We start from the raw sequence: 24,778 nt of genomic DNA on the forward strand, positions 1-24,778 counted from the left end.
CCTCCAAGAGTGGTGAAGAAAGATATTGGTTTGTTGTTGCCATTTGTGTTTGCTAACTGTGTATGCACTCGTGCTTGGCTTCGTGCAGATATTCACCTATCGGAGACTTTGCTCCTTTCCCTTTTCCCTTCACGTCTTCAATACACTTTCAATGCGATCGATTATCGGCGACAGTTGCTAGCTGTACTGGTTTGGCGCTTGCTGCTGTAACCGTTATGTGTGTATTGGCATTTGCTCGCGTTTACATAAAGCCTGTTTGGCCATAAAGATTATGTGATTATTCATACCGAGGCAAATATGGGATAAAATCAACAATTTAGTGAGACGAAATTGCCTGGCTTTCATTAGATCAGGCGATTGCGATCCACGGATTTGTGGGAGAGGTCGGCGTGGAAATTATTTTACTAAACCATTAATTGACCTTTGTGTTTAGTGATCTTTGCTGAGATTTAGATTTTGGATTCTAGCAAACCGGTGATCCGATTTGAAGAGTTTTCTAAATATTTTGTAATTCTGATGACTTTYTTGCCTTTGAAGTGTGAGCTCATCACTACTAAAATAAATGCAACATACATTTTTTAGATATATCGTTGGTTGACTGAACGRCTGTTACAGCTGTTCAAAAATGAGTGAAAATAATGAATTTGCTATATTTTGGAAATTTTGCATAAGAAGGGAAGAATGCCACGCAAGCCACCAATGAAATTTGTCGAGTTTACGGAGACGATGCTTTGTCAGTTCGTGTACCATTAAAAATGATTCGCTCGCTTCCTTTCTGAAAATTTCGATGCGAAGGAGGCACCTCGCTCTGGTCGACCTATCGTTAAAAAAGTGGATGAAATTATGGAAAAAATTGACCAGRACAATCACATGACATCGCTAAGGAATCTAGCATTCAACATCAAATGTTTTTGAACCATTTAAGAAGCGCGATGTTTGGGTACCACATGAATTGTCTGTGAAAAATTTAATGGACCGAATAACATCTGTGATTCTTTGTTGAACGAAATGAAATCTAGCCATTTCTGAAGCGAGTGGTAACAGGGGACGAAAAGTGAATCAAATAYGACAATAATGTGCGAAAAAGAGCATGGTCCAAGCGTGATGAAGCTCAATAAATGTTCGCAAAGCCGGGATTGACGCCTCGTAAGGTTATACTGGGTGTTTGGTGGGATTGGAAAGAAATCCTCCACTATGAGCTGCGCCAGCCGGGTCTCACAATTAATTTTACATTTTACTGTCAACAACTGATAAGATTGAAGCAAGCAATCGAAAAAAACGACCAGAACTGATAATTTTTTTTAAAAATATATGTAGAAGTTTAGKTAGAAATACGGAAAGACTTTTTCGACTACCCAATACTTCCAAAAAATTGTTAGATGAAATATATATATGAATGAAGTAAGAAGGRTTGCGCTTAGCCATTACTCATTGCTTTAAAGTCCCATATTTTTTTGCTGGATTTTTGGAAATGCATACTTTGTGACCTTTGTGTTTCATAGCACCAAATACCCGAAATATTTGACATTTCGTGTAAAAGTTTTAATGAAACACCTCCCAGCGTTGATTTGCATTTTGCACTACAAAGCTGTGCTATTTAATTGATGATATTGGTAGTCATTGACGAGCAGCAAATAGTAGTGATCTCAGCTCACAGCTACCACACTGCGCTCACAAGCAAAAGCGTCGGAGCTTGTGTTCTAGGTAAAGAGACCTTTAAGAAAACYAAGTAACCCAAATATCAAAAGCTAAAGGTTTTTTGTTTCAAGACCCAGCGGCAAAGGGCAGAGTTCAGTATTATTTCAAATGGAGTTGGGATATTTTGCCATGTCACCTCGTTTATTTCAGTTCAGGTGTATGTGAATGTGTATTTTTAGATATTGACACATATGAATTTATATAAATATGTAAAGCAAACAAGTTTCGATTTTATTGACTTCTACTTGTTGTTATTCCCGCATTATTGTGCTTGGCGCGCCGCGGCGTTGCAAAATTCGCAAACTAGTTTGTTCGAAATTTGCGCTTTATTCGCTATTGTTATACTCGCGTTTGTTTGTTTACTATGGAGCTATGGAGCGAAATATCAAGTAAAATCCAGTCGGCCATTTGGACGGCATGTCGCGAGAGCGATAAAGGCCGTTCAGTAGTGCATTGTAAAGCACTGGCACAGAAGACTTAAGGAACGAACGCGCTCTTGCAGAGACACACACTTGCACATCACATGTAAATTATTTCGCTTCAGGCTTTGTGTGTGTGTATGTGCAGATGCCACAAGTAAGCAAGTATATAGCCTTTGTTGAAATCTGTTGGCATTTCTAAAGGCATTTTCTAAATAACTTACTTGCATTTTGATTTGAAATGCATTCCTGGATGTCATGAATATGAATTTGTTACAATAGAAGTATGATCTGCCAATWTTTGTTTCAATCGCTTTATTTTGATTGTGCAATGGAAAAATTAAGGAAATGAGGCTCAAAGTGAAACACTGAAGATCAACAAAGCGATCGACAGTGGAAGGAAGTGAACTAAAAAGTTGCAACTGACTTAATATTTGTACTGTCATGTACTCTAACGGTTGGCCTCTAAGGGGAATACTAGGAAGGGGCAGAGCTACTCAGGCATTCTTATTCTAAGATTTGAAGTCTGAAGATAATTATATCACAAGCATGAAGCAATTAGTTCTGGGCATGTTAATAAACCTAACTCTAACAAGCCTTTATCTGATAAGTGAAAAGCTACAGGAAAATCAATATGGTTAGAGAAAGGGTGCTGAAGACCAATTCGATGTGCTGTACTCATTGCAATTTGATAAAAAAGAAAAGAAAATGATAACTTATAGAAATTCAAAACTAAAACGGCCGTTATTACAGTGCTAGGAGAATATTGCGGTCAAGCGTTCGCAGAGTAGAAAGCAACCCACGACTTACATAGCTGCAATAAAAGGCATTCTAGGCAGAAAGTTGTCGCCCGGACTTTTATGTCAGCCAGKGCGAGTTCTACGCGGCTTTGCGTGCGGAATACAAATCGAAAATTGTAGTTTAATGGCTAGTAGAATGAGCGCCGCTGCTTGGCAGTAGTATGTATGAGTGTTTGGAAAAAGAACGGTTGCGAGAAGTAAAGAGAAATAAACAACGCGCAAAGAATGCATTCCAATGAACGCCAAACGTGTAGTCACCACCCGCGCTAATAAAGTCGCATACGCGCTGCAAGCCAGTGTTGCTGCGCGCTACTCGCGCCGGCAGTTCAACGACAACGCTGCGCATGCGTCACTTGCATAGCGCGAATAGCACAAAGTGTAGGCAAGGCGCGCGCAAATGTTACGCCATGTTTGTGGCTCCAGTGTTTATTAGCTGTGCGAAAGTGGTAACAAAAGCGAACGGCAAACAACTAGCGAAGCAAATGCGAAATGCAGAGCGCTGACTGCCGAAGAAACCGTGGAATAACAAAAGTCACAATGGAAATATGAAACGGCAAAACTACAACTTCAACAGTTAAAACGGCACCAGCTCTTGGCGACTAAAAGCCAGCGCCGCTATTTTCTGCCGCTAGCAAGCTAGGCGCAGTAGCGGCGTCAGAGGAATTTCTTGCGCTCMCCAACGTCAGCAAATTGTATTCGTACTGTGCGCTCAGCTTACATTTGCTTCWTTGGTATTTGCTGTAGCGGTTTTCGGTTTTGTGCTTTATCTTTCGCGCTGGCTTTCGCGTGCTATTTACAAGACAACATAATTTAGCATTTCGTTTTGCTCGCCTCTTTATGGTTTTTTTCCTCCAGCTGCAGTKCTGGCGCGCGCTCACATTGGCGAGAGCGCAAGCGTAAACGCCGATTGACAATTATTGTTGGCTATATTGGCGCGCTCTGCAACGGCAGTGGCGACWGCGGGCGTCAGCAGCAGACGCGCGCAGCGACAGCGACAATTTCTTACATTGATTACTTGGCGTTGTTCGCCTCGCTCCGTCTGCGGCGGAGGCAAGTGAGCGGCGTGGCTTGTCGCCCAGGTGGTTGGCGGCGCACGGGCGCAGACGCGGAGGACGCTGTTGCGCAGCCGTACGCGTGCGCACGCTACACATGGCCGGTATAAAAAGCGAATGTACGTCAACTTACCACACATAGTCGGTCCCAGTGGTTCCCTGTCAGACGTTGTGCATATCAACGGCATCTTTTGGAAAAGCAAACGAAGCAATTAGAGAAAAAGCGAAAAGGAAATTCCATTTTCTAACCAAACGGAATATACCTACGAGTATTTAAGAGCATTAACGCCTACGCAGTCACTTTTTAGCGCGTTAAATTTTGTTAAAAACTAAATCTACTAAAATGAATAAGTTTTTGTTCGTGTTTGTTGCACTYTTTGGAGCCGGTATGTACAAAATCCACCACATATTTTTCTAGAATAAAGTGAAATGAAAAATTGAGAATTATAAAAAAGAGTAAAATTATCATAAGACTTGAAGGAAAAGCGGAACATTTGCTGCTTGTTCGAAAAACTGTATAAAACGAGTATGTAAATATTCGTATTTGTTCGTGCATAGTGTGTTCAGTGCCACGCAAGGATAATGGCGATTGTGAAAATGCTTTGAGAAGTTCATTTTGAAAATGCGCAAAAATTAAAAATGTCTGAGATTGTTTTGCGGAAGTTTTCGAAACAATTTGAGATGAGTTTTCGAAAAAAATTCCATTCGAATAAGAAGTGATTTTTAAGTATTTAGATAATATCTTATTTGTCATTCATTGAAATCAAGTGTTTTGACATCTACTTGATCGATTTATCGCTAWATCATAAATTCTTTTTAATAATATTAATATTTAAATACACTTYTTATTCTACTGGAATACCAAACATCTCACATCTTTACCAAAAGATCTGCGGATCTAATAAAAGAAAAATACGTCCATAAGGACTATATTTTGGTATTTTAAACTTTATCGACCATTTAAGTACAATTTATTTTACGAAAGAGTCTCCAAAATGGGTAGAACTAACCCAAATTACGACCTGATCCATTTACTTGGATTTGGTTAAAGTTTTTTTTTTTAAATTTATTTATTTTTTATTTCAAAGCATGAACATCCATATGATAACCATAAGCCAAAGGTCCTTTGTTATAATAATTGTGTTTTCCTAAATTTTTAAGAATTCTCATTGAACAACTCATCTAGTGGGTCTTAATAGAGCATAAGATCCTCTTGGAATATAGACGAAGTATTCAAAATCCAAACTAAGTTATTCTTGGTGATTTGTTTCCACTAAATATTAGCCGTTTAATTCGATTTGGTTTCCTCTCCAATCTGGTATCTTTGTGTGCGCTTGCACTCAAAGTGCCAAACTCGTATTCCACAACTCTAGCTCTTTGCCTGGAATATGGATTTTCACTATTTGCATAATATATGYRAAATATGTAAATACTAAATTTTAATGTTTGATTGTGCATGTGAGTGCCGAAGAGCATCAGCGCTCCTGTGCTTCTCCAGTGATTTCGTGCATTGCCAAACGCGCTCCGTCGCTTTTCGCTCGAAGCTGTTTATCGCAATTGAATTTTACATAATCGCGCAAATCGCTTGCATTTGGGAAATTGAATAAAATGTTAAGTAATATKGAGTCGAAAAGGAGGAATAAGCTAGTACGCTGCAACTTAGCCTTTGAGAARGAAAGAAGAAGAAAGATGTACTAAATTTACAGCCGTAACATRAGGCACTWACACACATAGCAGAACATAGAAGTTACTGTAAACTCAAAAAACCAAAAAAGTCACCACTCTGTAACTTTYCGCCTCAGTTATCTTGCTATATCTAAAGACAGCAATGCAATTTAATTTAAATATTTTGTTGATCTCCAATGCACGTTTAAGTCAATCACACTCCGCTCAACCTGTTTATTAACTTTTTTTTTTACAATTTACTACAAACGTGAGTAGTTTTTGCTGTTAAGTCTAGTGCCACTTGCCACGCCTAGGCTCCATCCGGCTCGGCGCAATGGGCGTCGCAGATTTCGTGAGTGCCAATGCAGTCGAGTTTTCTAGCTGACAACTTACTATTTTTGTTGTTTTTTTAAAACAAAACCAAAAACCACTTCGTTAAATATCAGGAGCTGCTCGCCCAACCACTGTTAATCAGCTTTTGAGGCATTGAACTTTTACCGCCAACATTTGACAATTGAAGCTTTGGTTTTTACGAAAARTAATCGAAAAAAGTTTAAAATCCAACATTTYYACTAAATCCCATTGAAGAAGCCAGTTAAGCAATTGCCAATAATAGGCTTAACTGGCACACTTATGCTGCCGAAAGATGCCAACTACGGCGTTAGTAAGCGAACAAATTTCGGTAATCAAAGTAAAGAGGTTCAAAGAAATCAGACCTCAACACACACACTTAYATAAGYCGCCGAAGTGGTCCGGTAATCAGCCCTGCTATGACBCATTGCCAGCCAATCTCAGCGAATAGCGCCACTAATGCAGGTGTGCGACTTGGCTTGTGGCGCGCAGCGGCCGCTTTCAATAGGTCCAGCGATTGRGCAATCGTCGTCATGAAACATGAATGCTTCGTCATGAATGCAGCTCAGCGTTTTGACATTTGATTAACGCACAAAGAGCACTTGTCAAGGCGATTGCGCCGAGGGATGATTTGGCGGCTGACGAGACACAATGCGCAGCGRTTACTCAATATGTGCCGCCGGCRYAGTGCACGTCGACCGCAGCTGGCCGATCAGTGCGAAAAGCAAAGGTCAAGTGTGCTCGCACACGTCGCGTCTCCGCTGCGAAGGCGAATGCCACGAGCGAATAAAGAGAAATAATTAATTCCATAAAAAAGGTATAGAAAATGTTGATGTGATAGGACAGATAGCTAAAACGCACTGGTGAAAGGAAAAGTGTGGCAGGTACGCCGGATGACTGGCATTAATTCCTCAATGAACAGTAAGCCGACTGCTAGCGCTTGATTTTGACGCGATGCTTGAATCAAAAACCGAAAATATGCATTATTGCGCAATGATTTAGCATACGAAATCGCCCGTGTAAAATTCGCTCGGGTTTCCTTTGGCAATTAGCCGCCATGCAGTGTTACACAATTTTTTAATGACTTTGTTTTGCTTGCCTAACGCTTTGGACTTTCACTTTCACATTCGATGAATTAGGAAGGGTAATTTTCAAGTGAGTTGCCAGCTGCCACCTGAAAATGTTGGAACTCTGTAATTGGAAATATTCACTTTGAAGCTAAGACTTTTTAAAGTTGAAGGAACAGGTCTTTGCTAAATCGGCGATCATTATCTTAGTGATGCTAATGTTCCTTATTGTTTCTAGTTGCGGTTGCTTAGAAATTGTTTYTGTGTTTTAATGACTCGCTTAAGCGACAAAAGACCTCATTAAGACGAGGCATTCAAAGCTGACACCAAAACCACTCAAAACAATAGCAAATCTTAATGCCAGCCCCAACAATAACAATAACATATATTTAAAATCTTGGAAGTGTGGTGCGAAGAACAATTTCTCACTTGTGGAGGCTAGACGATGGTGGCTAAGTGCTTAAGCGAGTGAGTAAGTACGTTCGATTGTAATGCAGCGTCAACAACAACAGCAACGAAACCAGTTGGCATTGAAGCCAAGCTTGTTGGACTGCAGCGGATCGGTMGACGGCTAACGGCTAACAGCGTCTGGTAATTGTGCGCCAACAACAACGGCAAGCGCAAGAATGTTGCTGCGCAGATTGGTTGGTACAAAAACACTTAATTGCCGTGTTTTTTAATCGAAAAGTGCGGTGGATGGAATTCTTGTGGTTTTTGCGGTTTTTCAGTGGAAATTAAAAGATTCAATATTTTATAYTCTTTGAAGCAGCGAACAATAGAGCTTTGTCCAAAACAAGAGCACTTCATTAGCATGCAAATTTGGATTGCTTCTCACGCGCGAACRTGAATGCGGAATTGTTTCGCATATTTTGCATATTTTTTGGGTTTCASTTCAAGAAGATCTGCTAGCAACAAGTTCAGGCTTCACCACGTGCTGCAGATACTCAAACATGCTATATTTGACTCGTCAGCATCGACTTGGACTTGATGGCTTAGACCGGTTCTGGGTATGCTTGCGCGATTTTTCCAGAAAACGAAAAGCATCTCGTTGACGCGCTTGACGTTTAACTTGCTGACCTGTAGACCTAAATCAGGTTCGGCAGAGTTATAAAAGTGGCACGCTTTTACAAAGATACACTATCGGCCGGTATGCGGCATTAAATAATCGCTGGCATTAAGACTTTTAGCGAGGACGCTTCCTTCTTCATTTACATTTGTAGCTCATAAACAGCGACAAGATTAGCAAACTCATTAATTACCAATTGTATACGCCGCAACTGCGTATCCGGTTCTCTGGCGACGTTTCGAGTCGGCTTTGTGGCTAAATTTAGCAAATCGCTTTGTGGTTGAGTGCCTACCTGAATTCTGTAATATCTTGCTGACAAGTGGAAATAACTGAGGAGCGTGAAGAAACGAGTTTGATGGATTCTGAATCGCATAGCTCGTACGATTGCTTAATGAGGCAGCTAAATGCGAGTTGAAAGCAAAAAACAGGTTCACCTTTGTTTAAAGTAAAGATTTATTCTGCAGACAAAACAGTTTCTTAAGTCACTTGAAAATGATTTTTAAAAACTGAGCTCTTATATAAAAAGAATCTTACGTRTAGTTCTTTGAACATTGTTTCGGGAGAACTTGGTGGCAAGTCAGTACTAATTAGGCGGCAGTAAGGGTGCTTCGTCAGTGAAAGAAATACTTTCGACCTTTGCCTTATTGAGAATCGACGTTGTATAATTAAGTAATTTGAGGTAGTGCACATTTCGAAGCAACTACCGTCGGCGAGTGGGCGGACRTTCGGGCAAATTGTACTTGCCACATTAGATATGCAAGTACGTGAGAGGCCGCAACATGCACGCCACCGCCTCTTTTTCGGTGTGGCTCTGTTTTATGACTTTGCGTGCATTTCCAGCCATAATTCGAGTGCCTTAAATTTACTGCAATATTCACTTCCGTCTGCTRKMYRSYMGTGTAATTGCATACCGCTGCTCCTCCATTCGTGCGCATAGCGTTTCTCAATGCCAGCAGCTAGAGCTGCCATGCATCACTGGGCCGCGTCCCAATATCTATTATGCAYCGAGGGTATTGAGCCGAGACATTCGCGAATCGACGCGCTGCGCACTGGCTGCCGKTTGGCGCTCGAAAGTGTTAATAACRGCCAAAGCAACAACAAAAATACCTCACTTTTCCAATTTTTTCGAAGTGTATCGGTTGCAGGCTGCATATATGTATATCTTWCTTTTCGCGCACTCCGTTATTTTATATTTTCCTTATAAAGTCTGCGCGCTTGCAGTGGCGACGCTGGTGGTGGCACAGCGGCGCGGCAGTGTTGCACAAGTTGGCGTGAAATAAAATCAATTTCCGCGTACTTTGCAACATGCTCCTATTTGCTTTCGAGCACTCTCCGTCTGCTCGCTTTCTTTCGGCTTTTCGTAATGTTTCGCTGATTTCGCTTATTGACTAAACATTGACTAAACCACAAAATGGTTATGCAAAATAAGTGGATCTGTGCAGCAGAGAGCAAAACGGTGCAACAGACGACTGTTGCAGCTGCTACGAAACAGCAACGATTTGTGTGAAAATAAAAGCGAAATTTAGCGGAAAATCGAAACAATGTGGCAAACTTCAATTTCACAATAATGACGTGATGCAAAAATTACCACAACWATGCCATAAAATGCCGTAAAATGCAACTGACAGTTGCACTGCAAACACTTTAGCTAACTTTAGTAATGGCTTGAAATTGCTTCATCGACTTTTTTGTATTCGAATGAAATTGCATTCTTGGCCCAAAAATTAACAATAATTAGAAAATGCAAGTGTGAACACATTTCCCTGACTCATCTCGGCACTTGCCACTCCTTGAAGAAGCTGAAAAGCGCTACTCGTCTACAATAACGATAGAGCTATGCTTTGTTTTTGTACTGAAGTTCTCCAAAGCCCTTTCAGCTATGGCGGTAAGAACGGGTTTTTCCTTTCAAAGTTTCAGCAGCAACACGTTAGAGACCAGAGAAAGCATGCAGACAGGAAATTTAAGAGCTAAGGAAAGGAAATTTAAAGGATCGATAGATGTATATTTGTATATATGTATACACAGTTGTAGTCCATATSTTAATAATAGTTTGATACAAAAGCCGAGATGCTCACTTCTCGTTTAATGCTAATCGTGGTGTGACATATGCCTCGCATCGCTTGTCACTAGCAACCGCTACACCGAACCACAGGTGTCATAGATTATATTTATTGAGACATATAAATATGATAATGGCAAAAGTGACGCGGGTTTGCCCTGTAGGACCCATACTAAAGCGSTATCATACAACAAACTATTAACTTAAGAGTAGCGAATTCAACTGGATTCATCTTTCATGATATGTAATTACTATTTCTTTATAGTAGAACCACACAAGACACTGTATTTAATATTTATTATTACTTGTTTAGCATTTATAAGAACTATGGCTACCGGGTGCCTACAGTTCCGTGTTTGTTGTCATTCATTGGCTTGCCTGCTTTGCTTTTGTTGCTGGCATCTGCGCTGATGCGTTAAATTTGAAAAATATTGCATTGAATGCCGCTACTGAAGTGTGAATTTTGCGCTTCGCTTATGCGATATGAAATCGAAAAGTTTATGCGCTCTGAGCGTAACTACTAACTACTAGCAGATACCTGCATTGAATTGCTACTTTTCCACAATATAGCTTACAGAGAACTTTAATGGAAGCTCAAATGTACAGTTATTTTGATGTGAACAATTCTCAACTAAGTTTTGTAAATAGAAATTTGAAAATAAGTAAAAATGTTCGAACTGCAGCAGAGCTTTGCAAGTGTATTGTGTATTTGCAGAATGTAACGGTATACAGAATAAAACACTGTGGCTTGAATACTTTTCTGCTGCCTAAAATGATAAGAATTGGTTTTTATTCAAATGAATAAATATCAGGAGAGCCTAAATACYTTCTCCACCTTAATTGCAATTTTTTCAAGTCAACGCCTTCGCCTCCAAAGGCATAGTCATGCCTGATTAGACAAGGCAAATGCCTAAAAATAATGCAATAAAAACCGAAAATGCTAATTGCAGTAGCAGCAAAGGTTGCGCCCACACATCCTGTATACATTCAGCCATCGCCTTAGTATTAAGAACCCGTTATATTTCTCTCTAAAGTTTATTTATTTAAAAACCATAAAGGCTGGCTGGATGAAAACAGTGGCAACAAATCTGTGCCGTGCAGGCATTTCACAACCTCGGCTGCCACAATGTGGCCTGTCGTTGGACGGCTAGACGCGCTGTACATAGCATAATGTTTGCCTCTGCRTCYGCAAACGGCAGAAGAAACTAGCAGAAGGGAAAAGCAAAGAAAGGGAAAAATCCAACACTTGTGTTGAAGACGAATACGAAATGCAGTCAACTTGTCTGAGATYATTCCGATGGCAGCGCTTGCACACACCTGCATGCCTTTCGYAGCGCTCTGTGCCGTCCACAAATGGCAATCACAAGTAATTGCGCAGGCATTATTCTCAATCTACATTCATTTATATAAACATATACAATTCACATTATACATTTGTGTGCGCTGGTTGGCTCAAGAATTTGCGCGCCACTGCAGAGATCGCCGCAGCGGAGGCAATCGGTAGACCCAGCAGCTCCAGCAGAAGGGGGCTGGTGTTTAAGACAGCTTAGCTGTTGGAATGCGCCAAGCTTTAAGACTCGAACGGGTGCATACAGCTCGGGTTCGTATGTGTGAGTGTATGTGGTTTGGATATATTTATTTGTCTTGTGTGTCACAACAAGTTCTGCAGGAATGCAGTTATGCAGAGGCGACGTGTTGCTTCTCGCTCTCRCACAAYCGCGGGTCTCAGTACGTATGTGCATACGTGTCTACATRCTGYTAAGAGCTATTTAGACACATCACCATATTTTACTCCACTCTCGGTTCTTTCACTTAGCGAGGGTCATATCTAATTCTTACGTTTTCAATCAAGAAATTGAGCAACAATGTGATGCCGTTTGCGCTTCCAAAAACACGCACATATATATATATATAGTACATGTATTACATAACATATATTCCATATGCATATGGCACACCGAAATGAGGATAAATTTTTCTGTGACATTTTCCGCGCACAAAATGCCAAAAGTTGCCACACGTGCCCAGTGATTGTAGTTTATTGTTGTAATTTATCATGCACAAGCGAATAACAAAGCGTGTCAGCGCGTCGTGTGCCTGTTGTGAGTGTGTTGGTGCGCACGTAAGCAACACATRCTTGTCACACCTAAATTTGCAGCATGACTGGCATTCTTCCGCCAACAGGCCAACAGCTGCTGGCGCAGTGCGCTTCCAATGCCATTATGTTGCAAGTAGGCGTCGGAGTATGCCAAGCCTCGTTACTTTAATTGTTCAACTGATGAGGTTGTAAAGCTATGTTCAAACCACCTACTCTGCATGCCTATTTCCGGCTTTTATGGGATTTGACTTGCGCTTAGAGAAGATAACGAAACACCCACACACACGCTCTAAAAAACGTGCAAAATTCAAAAATTCTTTCAATATTTGTTGCTGCTTTGGATTGCCATCTTTATTGGCGCGCACAGCGCTTTCTCGGTTATAGCCGATTTTACAACAACCAGAGGTCGGTTTTTTCCTTTCATTGGGTTGTTTTTTACTTGGCGGTTCCCACAACCAGTACACAACCCTAGGGCGGGATTGCACTGTTTGTTAAAATTATGAAATAATAATAGCTGGCGAGTAAGAATATAATTAGCACCCAGCAAATTGGCGCCAACCTTTTTGGCCGCTGAAGTTGCATTTGTTTTTGTCTGCTTTTCGCATTCATTTTAAATGCTTTTCATATTATTTTTTAACTCGTCTTCATGTTTCAGTTAGGGAAGCATAAATTAATAAATATCGGCGGCTCAATGAATAAACAAACACTTGGCGGTGCGATTTCCCGGTAATTGGCAGTTTTTTGACCTAATGCTAAGCGCGTTCAACCGCACGTTGACATTCGATACCGTCAATTTACGGCTATGTAAACGAATTTTCCCATTCGCATGGTTGTTGTTGCAGCATTTGCGTTTTTTGTCCCCGCTAAGCATGCTAAATATTTTATTTAATATTTCATTTGGCAAATATCCGACTTATTTGTGTTTAAGTTTCAATATTTGCCCCGCRGACATGCGCGCAAATGCAATTGAGCGAATTAATTATGCTAATTAACTACTAAAATATTAATATATATTAAATTTGCTGCAAACGCGCTCGATGGCGCTGCAGAATTCATGCAAAACTGTGGTAATTGGCCTTTAAGCTCTGCGTTTTTCCTCAATTCCGCCTTTTTCACGGCGCGAGCGCTTGAATGGCGACCAGTGAGCACAGTGTTTGCATTAAGTATGTGCTGGCGATTGCGCTAATTCAATTATGCTGCAACTTGTTGTCACTTGCACGTGAATTTGAGCGTGTGCAAAGAGCAGCAACGAACAAACAATCCAAATGGTCAGATCGTGGTGAGCGCGTGTACTTTCAAAACGGCAATAACGGTAAAAAATAGCCGAAGGTTTGAGTGAACTGGCGCAGCTGCTCAGTGGCAGTTAAATGATCAATTACCGTTGCTGCAAATAGCGTCAGCGAGGGCAAACTCTTGTACATATTGGCTAGATTGCGTCAGCTGCCAATGTTACTCATACRCCACGTGTTCGCTGTCGTTTAAGGATTCCTTATGAAGCGAAAATTAATAATACATAAATGTAGAAAAAAGTTACTTTTATTTAATTATAATTATATTTGCTTCTGAATTATTTAAATATCGTATTCTGCCTCCACAAGTAAACGTAAATATTGTTTACTTTTCTTAATAAAATCGTATAGTAATATTAATTTCAGATTGATTTCTTTAAAACCGTTCATTTTCTTCAAACGTGAAATTCAAAAGCTCAATTTCGTGTTGGTAACAGTCTACCAGTTAAACTGGACTCGCTGAAGATAAGTCGAACTTTAGCTGATCTCTTCAGATTATTCTGCACATTCAGTTAAGTAGAGCCACTGTATCGAATATTTAATAARTTATAATATACTACGTATGTGATAAAGAACAATAATTTTATATTAGATTCTTTATGTATAAACATATTTCGGTTTCAAAATCTCCTCTTCCTCATGAAGCTTCCTCCACAGATGCCGTCACTAGATTTTTAACCATTGTTTTTATTTTTGAAATCAACAAATCAGGTAGTTATCAGTAGTAGTACACAGCTTCATCAAGTCAAATGGCTGCAGAACGAGTTCAAAAGTGAATGGCTTGTGTAGCGGGTTTATCAATGTCAAAGGTCAAATGCTTACACTTACCTACTCCACATAGTAGTTTAAGATTACGTGATCATGTCAAGAACAAGTTATACTTTATTTTAAAGCTTTGTTAAAATAGACGTGACAACTCGACGAAAATACATGAAATTCGCAATAAACAAACGTCAGACATTATAATTAACAATTAACAGTCAAGCGATGCAATTTATAAAAAAATACATACAAAAGGAATTTCACGAAATCCACAACCTCTTCTTTTCTTGTCTACTTAAAATTGTAAATAATTTTTCTAAGCTCGACTGTTATATTTGTAAGCAGTCTCCGACTTATAATTGATTTATCATCGTTAGAAGCTGCAGAAATAAGCGAGCAAAAAACGTTCACGAGTTCCGCTTATGGCCAAGAGCGATTTAGGCGCGTCGCTACTCGCAAGAATGTCGCTTGTTTACTTCAAAATTACTTTAARCAAAAACTGAAAAACATAGCATAAGCACAAATGCGAAGCATACACAAACTCACAACAACCACAAAAGCTACAAAGCTGCTGATATTCTTAAGAAAACCCAGCGAAAATGCGAAGCYATCGCAAAAATATTTGCACATCAAAAGCGAAGACAATAACAAAGCTTGCTAAGCACGKCTAGTAGCCAGTCTATGAAAACGGCAACAACGAAAACGAGTACCGAGACACGCTTGACGTTGAACAGCAGACCGGTTCTGCTGGCGCGGCGAAGCGAAAAACGTAAATGAAGTGTTCTACATACACAGCCACGCTGAGAAGTCAACCAAAAATGGTTAACAAAACAAAGATTGTGAAGCGCAAAAGAAAAAAGCCAACAATCAACAGATAAAAGTAGCACACTAGCGCCGAAAATTACATAACACAGCCGCTGCTCGGGCGCCACGCGCAGGTTGCGACGCAAAAGCGCCGTAAGAAGCCGAATTTATCTGTGTGGCGTGCTTGTCGGCGAAGAAGCTGCGCAGCARGCGGTGTGGCTGGCCGCCTGTCTGTTGTTGCTGTTGTGATAGTTTTATCTGCTTCTTGTTGGCCCCCAACGAAAAGAAAAGTTGAATTAATTGCGCAGCGCATGAATAAGGTACTAAGCTACGTTGCAAGAAAGGGAAATCAGACCGATCAGTTCGTTAGCACCACCGCTCAGTAACCTAGAAAACTGCTCAGCGCAAGAACACGTACACCAACACTCAGAGAGAGAGAAAGGCGCGCGTTGCATGCACTTCGGCGCAAATTTGCTTTCGATGGTCGACTTTGCTTGGCCAGCGGTTGATACGCGCTCATGTAACCCAGTCAGGGGTACAGTTATAGGGGCTAGCTAATAGTTAGGTATGCAGCAGCACTTGCGCTCATATATTGGCGCTGCTTAGGCGAAATTTCGACCACGCTTGATATGTGGCACGCCCAGTTTATTATATATGCAACACTTTGGCTTGCGCACTTGTTTACTTGCCATTTAATGATTGTTGTAATAGTTGTTGTTGTTGCTGCTGTCAGTGACATAATGACGGCAACAACATTACAGCAGATCTATATTGCATTTCGCAGGCACACACACGCGCAAATGATGTCAATATGTTCGATACGTATATGTGTGTGTGTGTGTGTGGCTGTGTGTTTGCTAATTGAAAAGCGAGAGTAAAAGCAAACAGCATTAAGCGAGCGTGTGCTGGAGACGTAATCGATTACGCGAAAGGGTAAATAAATAATTGARCAACTCCGACAGTTCGTTCAAGCGGTTAACTGTACATCAGGTTTGCGGCAAAACCAGAAACAACACCAACAAAAAAGGCATTGAATAAACAGTACTGCAGGTGAAACACCAAGTCGGAAAATTAGGTTCAGCGCATTGCAAATATTAGACGCTGATGGACTCAGCGCACAGACATAAACATAGATAGGCGCATACATACAACCATATCTACAAAATTCCTAGACTTAACTCCTCCACCTCAATTGGAAAATGAACTGTCAGTAAAGCTGAGGCCTTCCAACCGACTCATGTTCGATGCGTTTTATAAAGTTACCGTTATATATTGGCATCACGGCAAAAATTTGAATTTCCGTTTGTAAAAGACAGCAAAGTTTTCTGTTTCTACATGGCAATGCTGGCGCTCAACAAATAGAACTAACAACAATTGCATCTGCAACAATTATTCAAGTTGTCATTGCTGCAGCATATCCGCAGGTAGCGCCGCACTCTAATTTGCCTTTGCCATCGCCTGCGATTGTAAGCGAGCATAAATGAGTACTTGCACGTGCAGTAGTGTCTCACCAGCCACACCAGTCTCAACCATTGGCTGCTGTCGCTTTTCTCACATGAATGCTTTCATTGTTGTTATTTGTTGCAACTTCCATTGACTCAATGACTAACAACATAATGCTCCATATGTGTTGTGTTGCACTAAACCCTTATGTTATCTCCATTTGTTTCGCACGCTCGAACCAGCACCGCACCGCCACCCGCCTGCAGCWGCCACATATGTTGCTGCRTACGCGATCCGTACCGCAAAAGGAAGCATACGGACGCAAGCAACGATTGCGCTGCTCGCACGTTCTGCACTCGTCGCGCGCAGTTGCTGAGCTTATGTTGCGCTTGGCACTTAGCGTTGAATGTCGGTTGGTGTCGTTACACATATTTTCCCTATTTCATGCAACATTAGTGTAGCGCGCTGCTGTAGCACACGAGCTAGACCACTTGAGCGCGCAGTGTTGCTGTTGTTGCTCRCCACACACAAKCCAAGCGCCATTGTGTAGGGCTGGCGGGCAGCAATATTTATGCTGTTGTTTTTAAACGCATTAGGATCGTCTAACAAGCGACCGACCGACCGACTACCAACGGCCACTTTAAAGTGGAAGCAACAGCGACGGCAACCTGATGTTTGCCGGCAGCGCACGAGTAATTGAGTAGAGTATCTGCTGCTGCTTCTGTGCTGCAGCAACATTTGTTGAACAAACACGTGTACAAATTGAAAGCTCACATGTATGCTCCACACGCACACACACACGAGCGCACACAATAGCTGATACAATAAAGCTGGTGGGTGGGGCTGGCGAACGTGTTGTGCGGATAAATACTCACACCCTCCGAATGTTGCAATAAACAGCTCGGCAGCATGCTACACATTTTGCTGYCATTTGGCCTTTCGCTGGTCGCTGTGTGTGTGTGCGGTTGTTGGTACTTTTAATACTTATTTATTTATGTGTGTTGTTGTTGTGTTGTAGCATGTTGTTTTCATTTAATTTACAGCACTCATTGCACGACTTCWGCTGTGCATTCACCTATTTGCAACATTGCCGCAAATACTTGAGGTGGCCACCGCTTACATTGTCTGSACGTCTGCGCGGTTTAGGCAAATAAGCTTACACATATATTTTGCTTATGTTTGAAAATTGTATGCTTCCAAATTCCCGAAATCACTAAAGAAATGCGAAATAGTTCGGGCTTAAAGCTCTCATAGAGTTTGTATAGAGCACAAAAGTTTTAAAATTTTCATAAAAGCGGTGCTAAGCGGAACACTCATTCACTTCTACAGGCCTCCATGCAGCCCGCTTTTAATTCGAATATTCAAACTAATTTGCAACAAATTGTCGCACGTTCGCACGCCGCTTAACGGCCGATAGTTTTATCAAATAGTTTGTAATTATTTAACACACACACACATGTGAAAGCCTGAATCAGCTGGCGAACAACAACATCCATGTGAGGAGTAATATTGCATTCGCTAACGGTAACTGCGTGATTGCCATGCCAATTGGAGCGCAACGTCAGCGACGGCGACAATGACCGCGGCGTGAGTTGTAATCAGCACACTTAACCACTGTTTTTGTTATTGTTATGCTTTCTTTCTTTTACGCATGTTTTAAGGCCAAGCAATACAGCACCATGTTGTAATCACAATGGTAATTGTTGCTGTTATTGAACACTTATGTAAAGTTGTTAATAACTGCCTTGATTGCTGCTCCAAATAGCTGAARGCCTATAGTTTGCTTTACTTTTGAATTTATCAAAGAGATGTCAGCGAGCATTGCCACACAGCCATTCTTCAAGAGTTTCGGGATTTTTATACTCTCGCAACAAAGTTGCTAAGGAGAGYATTATAGTTTTGTTCACATAACGGTTGTTTGTAAGTCCTAAMACTAAGAGTCAGATATAGGATTACATATACCAAAATGATCAGGGTGACGAGTAGAGWTGAAATCCGGATGTCTGTCTGTCCGTTCGTCCGTCTCACCGTCCGTCCATCCGTGCAAGCTGTAACTTAAGTAAAAATTGAGATATCGTGATGAACCTTGGTACACGTATTTCATGGCTCCATAAAAAGGTTAAGTTCGAAGATGGGCAAAATCGGTCCACTGCCACGCCCACAAAATGGTGAAAACCGAAAACCTATAAAGTGTCATAACTAAGCTATAAATAAMGATATTCAAGTGAAAGGGGAGGGACATATTTGGACGTAATTTTTTGGAAAAGTGGGCGTGGCCCCGCCCCCTACTAAGCTTTTTGTACATATCTCGGAAACTACTGTAGCTATGTCAACCAAACTCTATAGAGTCATTTCCTTCAGGCATTTCCATACACAGTTCAAAAATGGAAGAAATCTAATAATAGCCACGCCCACCTCCCATACAAAGGTTATGTTGAAAATCACTAAAAGTGCGTTAACCGGCTAACAATATAACGCTATTTTGAATTCCATCTGATGCCTTCTCTGTATAATATATACATTAGGAACCAATGATGATGGCATAATATAACTTTACACAAATGCTGTATTTGAGCTGAGGTATCCCTTGTGGAAAAATTGACGTGATCGGACTATAACTTTTCAGGGCCCCTGATATCGAACACGAAGAACTCAGTGCCTAACCTAACCTAACCTAATTTTTCACCGAAAATATCGGTAAATCTCTCAGATATTTTCATGTAATTCAGAGGGCATCATTTTTATACTCTCGCAATAAAGTTGATAATAACGGTATATATCGTCATATGTATGGTTACATATACCAAAGTGATCAGGGTGACGAGTAGAGTTGAAATCCGGATGTCTGTCTGTCCGTCCGTCCGTCTGTCCGTCCGTCCGTCCGTAATTTGAGCGGAAATGCCTGCGATAAATGAGAGTGAAATGACACCAGCAAACCACTCAGCAGTTGTAGCCTGCTAACGCCGGTGGAGCAGTAAGCACTTTAAGGTACTTTCGCTTATATCAATCATTTTCGTAGTTGTAGCGGTTCCGATTTCAGAGAAAGTAAAAGTTTTCAAAATAATAAAAGAAAATCTGAGGCAGAAGAATAATGAAACATTTGGATTCAAGAGACTCTTCTCTGCAAGCGAGAAAAAAATGAAAAAAAATGCAGAAAATGCAAAAGAGAATGTTAAAATGAAGCTAAAAAATTCAGCTTTTCAACATTCTATRGTACGACAAAATGCGAGATATACGACTGTAACGACATCTAATGACAAAATACGAAAAGACTTTTTCGACTACCCAATAGAGTAAAGAAAATAGATTATCTCAACATTCGGAGCAAATTTAATTTAATTATAATTTAATTAGACCTCTCGCATAATGAATGCCTGGCGRCATCAAAAAATACATTGTTTGGTCACATAAAAAATGATATAAAAAAATTATATATTTTAGATATAAATAGCATGACTATACCAAATATATAGAGGCCGGAGCCATGCTTGTACATGTGTAAGTGTGTGTGTATAAAGGTCGTGAGGCGTGGCAATTGTTTCGCGTGTTAATTGTTGGAATTGTTGAGAAATTGCAACAACAACACCACTGACCAAGCGTAAAAAATTGCTAAACCATCAAGCAATTATTATTGCTAATGAATGCAAACTTGTTAAATGTTGGCTAGTGAAAATTTAACAACAACAATTTGCAGCATGTAATTTTATAATTAGAGCAGCCGCTAAGTAAGCGTTGGGAAARGTGCATGCAACATACGCGTWSAGTAAGGTCCGCGTGCGTGTACGYGTACTTCACGCCAAGGTGAACTGCTGGACGGACCCAATTGTGGCTTTGTTGCGTGCGGCAAGTCTGACCTTTCAAATTGGAGTTAATTTGCAGCGCACTCCTTTGTGCCCTGACTTCACCATGACTTTGTTTTTAGCCTAGTTTGTCACTCAAGGTACCTTAAAGAGATSTACGCAGCTGAAACCCGTTTTCCCTTCAGGCCCTTGCCACATCACCGCTTTGCAGAATTTTCCAATTAATTACATTTTATGTACGCAATAATTAYATAACAGTTTGCATGTCGAATCTCCTGCGCGCTTATCGACAACGYATACACGCCATACATGCACACACACACACCCACTTGGCTTTTAGCGATTTTTGCTGCTTTTCTGCTTTGGCGCACTVCTGTTAATTAGTTGTCCGCGCCGTTGTCGCTCGATCACGCCTCCGGAGATGCACCGCCGGCGATAAGTGCAGCAATTTTAATGCACATTTTTTACCGTTGTTCCAGTTGTTTTCGCAAAGCGTGCCACGCAAATGTTGTTAGAATGTGTGTGTGTGTGTTGGTAGCTTAATATGCTTGTAGTTATGTACAGTTAGCGCAAGACTCCGCATTTTCGCATGTTTCGCTTTTTGCACATTTTCGTGTTTCTCGTGCTTTACGCTGCCATAAAATTAGCGTGCAACAGGTAAACGGGCGAAAAAATGTGTTAAAAATCTTGAGCCATCCTCTCGCCAAGCAACGCGCCACAAGTGTAATTTTGGCAGATGACTTTGAAGTGCRGCAGCTGCAATTACAAGCAATAAGCTGCCACAAGGTTGCGACATCAACAAGCCGTAAACGGGCATGTTCGCACACAAAGTAAAAGGCAGTCGGCGGTCGGCAGCCTGCCACAGCAACAAGTCGGCAAAAAGCGGCTTCTGCCGTGAAGACACACTCGTGCAGCAGAAAGAAGCAAGAAAAAATTGTAAAAACTTTAAAAGGAAGGGGAAACCAATTGCCTGGCAAACTTGTTGTCTGCTCTTCTGCCAGTGCCCCCTTCCGCTGTCTGTGCCCACTTGTCACTCTGCGGCGAAGTGCCTGGCTGTGGCATGACCTCTTTTCGTACCTTCCTTTCGGCATGCATTTGCTCATTGCAACATCGACAGCAACCGACCACACATGCACACGCACTCGTCAACAGCAGCGCTGCAGACACCTTCGCCTTTCCTTTCCCTTTCGCTTCGGCWCTTGTAGGTGTATCTTATCTGTCGCCGGCAATCGCCATGAAGGACGTGCAGTTTTTTCGATATTCATTATTAAAGTTTTTGCTGTTTGCTRTTGCTTTTGCATTGCGTAACAACTGGAGTACCTTGAATGGGGCTTAATGTGTCATTATGCAATACTTGCGAACCGTTAAATTGCATGCACACACCGGCGCACAAAGTGTCGCTTTTTTTCAACTGCGGTCCAAACCCGTTCGCTGCCTTCACTTCGTGGCGCCGAGGCTGGTGACACAGGTCAATTTTTTCTCGTCACTTTGCCTTCTGTTGGCACTGTTTTTATATGCTCGCACTCTCTTACGCTACTAATTAACGGTAATTAAACAATGATCATTAGGCAATAACTGGTTTGAGATGCTCTGCCTACGTCCATTACTCTGACGATTCATTTGAGACGATTGCTGGCGCTATTATTAAATATCAAATGAAGAACTAGAAGATATGCCGGGCTGGTGAAGACACTTACGTATATCGTGAACGAGCTCTTTAGAACATGACTTTATGAAATATATGTATATGTAACACACATATACGAGGAGTAAATTTTGATTTCGACTRTAGCCCTTTGAAAAAATCGAAGACTACCGTTTATTTTAGTTAAGGCTACCAGTTCAGGGAGGAAGTTAAGTGGAACTCATTTTGAGGCTGAAATATTTGGCAATTTCGCTCGGTAGAAATCTCGCAATTTTGGCACAAAAATATTTCTTCGAAACACATTTGGAGCTGCACTTTTTGCTTACCGAAATCAATTAAATGCAAATAGATTTAGTGGCGAACCGCATTTTAGAATAATCGCGGGCATTAATGGAAATTGAATTCGCACAAAAAGTTACGCAATAGASAGCAGCAAAAAAACGAGTGACATTAAGGTTTTTCATACATATACACATGCACTTATGTGTATGTGCGTGTAGTCATAATAGAAATACATATTTTTGCTAGAAATTTCAAGTTTTTCGCTCGATTAAATTAAGCGAAGGCAATCGGCAATGTGGCGCGCTGTAACGGGATTGTTCAAACACACAGCGTAAACGCGGTTCTATCGTGTTGCAACAACACACACATGTACACAGGAGCACAGGCTCTTCAATAGATATTTGTTCGAGTGACTAGAGGCTGCCTTTCGCCCGCATACGGCTGCCTGATGAGCGATAACCTAATTGCGAAACCGCAAAAGTGTGGCAACGCTCATCATGCACACTTTAAACGCGTGCGCCACCAATTCGTATGTGCCGTTGCGCTGAAGTTGGCAAATGCTGTTGGCTAGCGGTAAAACAACYAAACGCTACTCAATCCAACCAACATTTGACTGATTGCCAACAAAACAAACAGCCAACAAATGAAACATAAACATGAAGGCAACAACAACAACAAGCACTTGCTTGCCACGCCAAGCGGAGAGTACGACTCGGTGGCTGTTTGCGGGCAGTGCCCACTTCTATGCCAATGTCTGTGGGAAAGTGTGCCCGYTGAAAAAACAACACAAACAAATGCTGCAACAGCAAATAAACTCGGGAAAAATAGAAATAATTGTGTTTGCTAGYACATTTGATCAAAAGTTAAAAGCTTAGTTAGCGACCGCAGAAACGAACGGCCAAACCAGCGGCAAATAGAGGCATAAACAATCGCAGTAGRCGTCTASATGGACGCTCGAAGCGGAAAAARWTATGTCTGAAATTCCAGCGGACCAAAAARCTGTAAACTAAATTGTGTGATAGTTGTTTATTGGCCAAGAAATTACCGTTAACCCGCYAGCTTATGCACTTTCAATATTTTTCAATAACTAAAATGCCTTCTCGTACTTTCGGAGGTCTCCGCCGGTGAAGGCGGAAGTTTTTGGACAAAATTGAAGCGCGTCAAGGTTTYCATTGTCGTYCTTGGTTAAATACCTGCCAAAATGAGTTTGTTTTACAACAAGTGCAACAGCAACAACCACGGGGCAAGTTGGAAAACCGTTTGCAGCACTCGCTAGCGCGGCCRTCAAACCGTTAGACCGTCAATTGAACAAACCGACCACCAGCGGTTGCAGTGGTATTTTCTGATTTACAGTTACTATTTGTTTACACTCCCACTGTACGGTATTTTTTCGGTTTKTTGTTTTAATTTTTGTTATTGTTGGTTTGCGGTTTTTGTTTATGTTGGCTAACTGACAAGCGGCCACAAAAGACTGGCACTAAAATACACACCAGCCGCGCAGCGCACACTGTGGCAGGGGAGCGTTGCATGCAACGGACAGGCGTTGCTATTAAATTGCAAAAGTGACTGTATTGCAAACAGTTGTTGTTGTTATTGCTACTATTGGCAGGCGCCGCGCCACCGTCCCTGGCTATTAATATTGAACACACTTTGATGCTGCCATTATAATTTATTTATTTATTTTGTTTTTTTCTCCATTTTGTATTTATTTGCGTCGTGTTTGCTCTTGCTTTTGGCGGAATTTTAATTAAATATTTTCAGTGAAAGCAATTTAATTGTAACGAAAATCAGCGTGATAGTGCCGCCTCACAGCCATGCATGCTGATATATGGGAAATATAGGAAATAAAGGCGCCACTTGCCAGGCGCCATGCTTGCCACATGCAATATGACACATACTAGCGGACGCGGTGATAAATATTTGCGTTGTGCGAGTTTCAGGGGCGCTGTGGGGCTCGTGCGAATTYGCGTTGTTAAATTTGTGTTTTAGTATTCGCAAATGCTTTAAAAATAGTGAGGATATTTTAGAAAATTACAACAAACATTTAATTTTTTTTTTTTTCAAATAATTTCTTGAAATTTTGGTGATTATCGAAAAATGGTCCCTCCATAAGTATTTTCGAAACAAACACCTGTTTTGTTTAGGAAACAAATTTTTAAAACAAAAAAAATTATCGCATCAAAATATAATTTACCGAAATTTTGCCGTGAAAATTTGCATTTTGATCGCAGCGCGTTGCACAATCGTCGTGCCACACAGCGCTTACGCAGTAGAGGGCCGCCAATGGCAAATAATTCAATCACCTAGCGGAAATTTTCGAATTTGCAGAGTTCAGTTGCTGCTGGCGGCAGATGCGCGCCGCCATGCAATTCCATTTTAGTTGCTTATCTTAAAACAACGCCATTAGAATTGCATTACACATTGCTTACTGCCGATGTGTGTGGGTGCGCGTGTGTGTGGGTGCGCGAGTAGTGTTAG

At 41.1% G+C, this 24,778-nt stretch overlaps 1 protein-coding gene across 2 annotated transcripts in view; it reads left to right on the forward strand.

The window, feature by feature from the left end:
* The first annotated feature begins 4,118 nt into the window (after positions 1–4,118).
* The window catches only part of LOC108973107, a 30,264-nt gene continuing 9,604 nt past the window's right edge, over positions 4,119–24,778 (forward strand). For both annotated transcript variants that reach the window (XM_018940143.1, XM_018940134.1), the window contains exon 1: positions 4,119–4,355. In XM_018940143.1, coding sequence (XP_018795688.1) covers positions 4,313–4,355 — 43 coding nt within the window. In that variant the 5' untranslated portion in view covers positions 4,119–4,312. The remainder of the gene's footprint in view (positions 4,356–24,778) is intronic.

Source organism: Bactrocera latifrons, unplaced genomic scaffold, assembly GCF_001853355.1.
Source record: "Bactrocera latifrons isolate USDA-ARS-PBARC rearing strain unplaced genomic scaffold, ASM185335v1 scaffold_11, whole genome shotgun sequence".
Classification (NCBI taxonomy): domain Eukaryota; kingdom Metazoa; phylum Arthropoda; class Insecta; order Diptera; family Tephritidae; genus Bactrocera; species Bactrocera latifrons.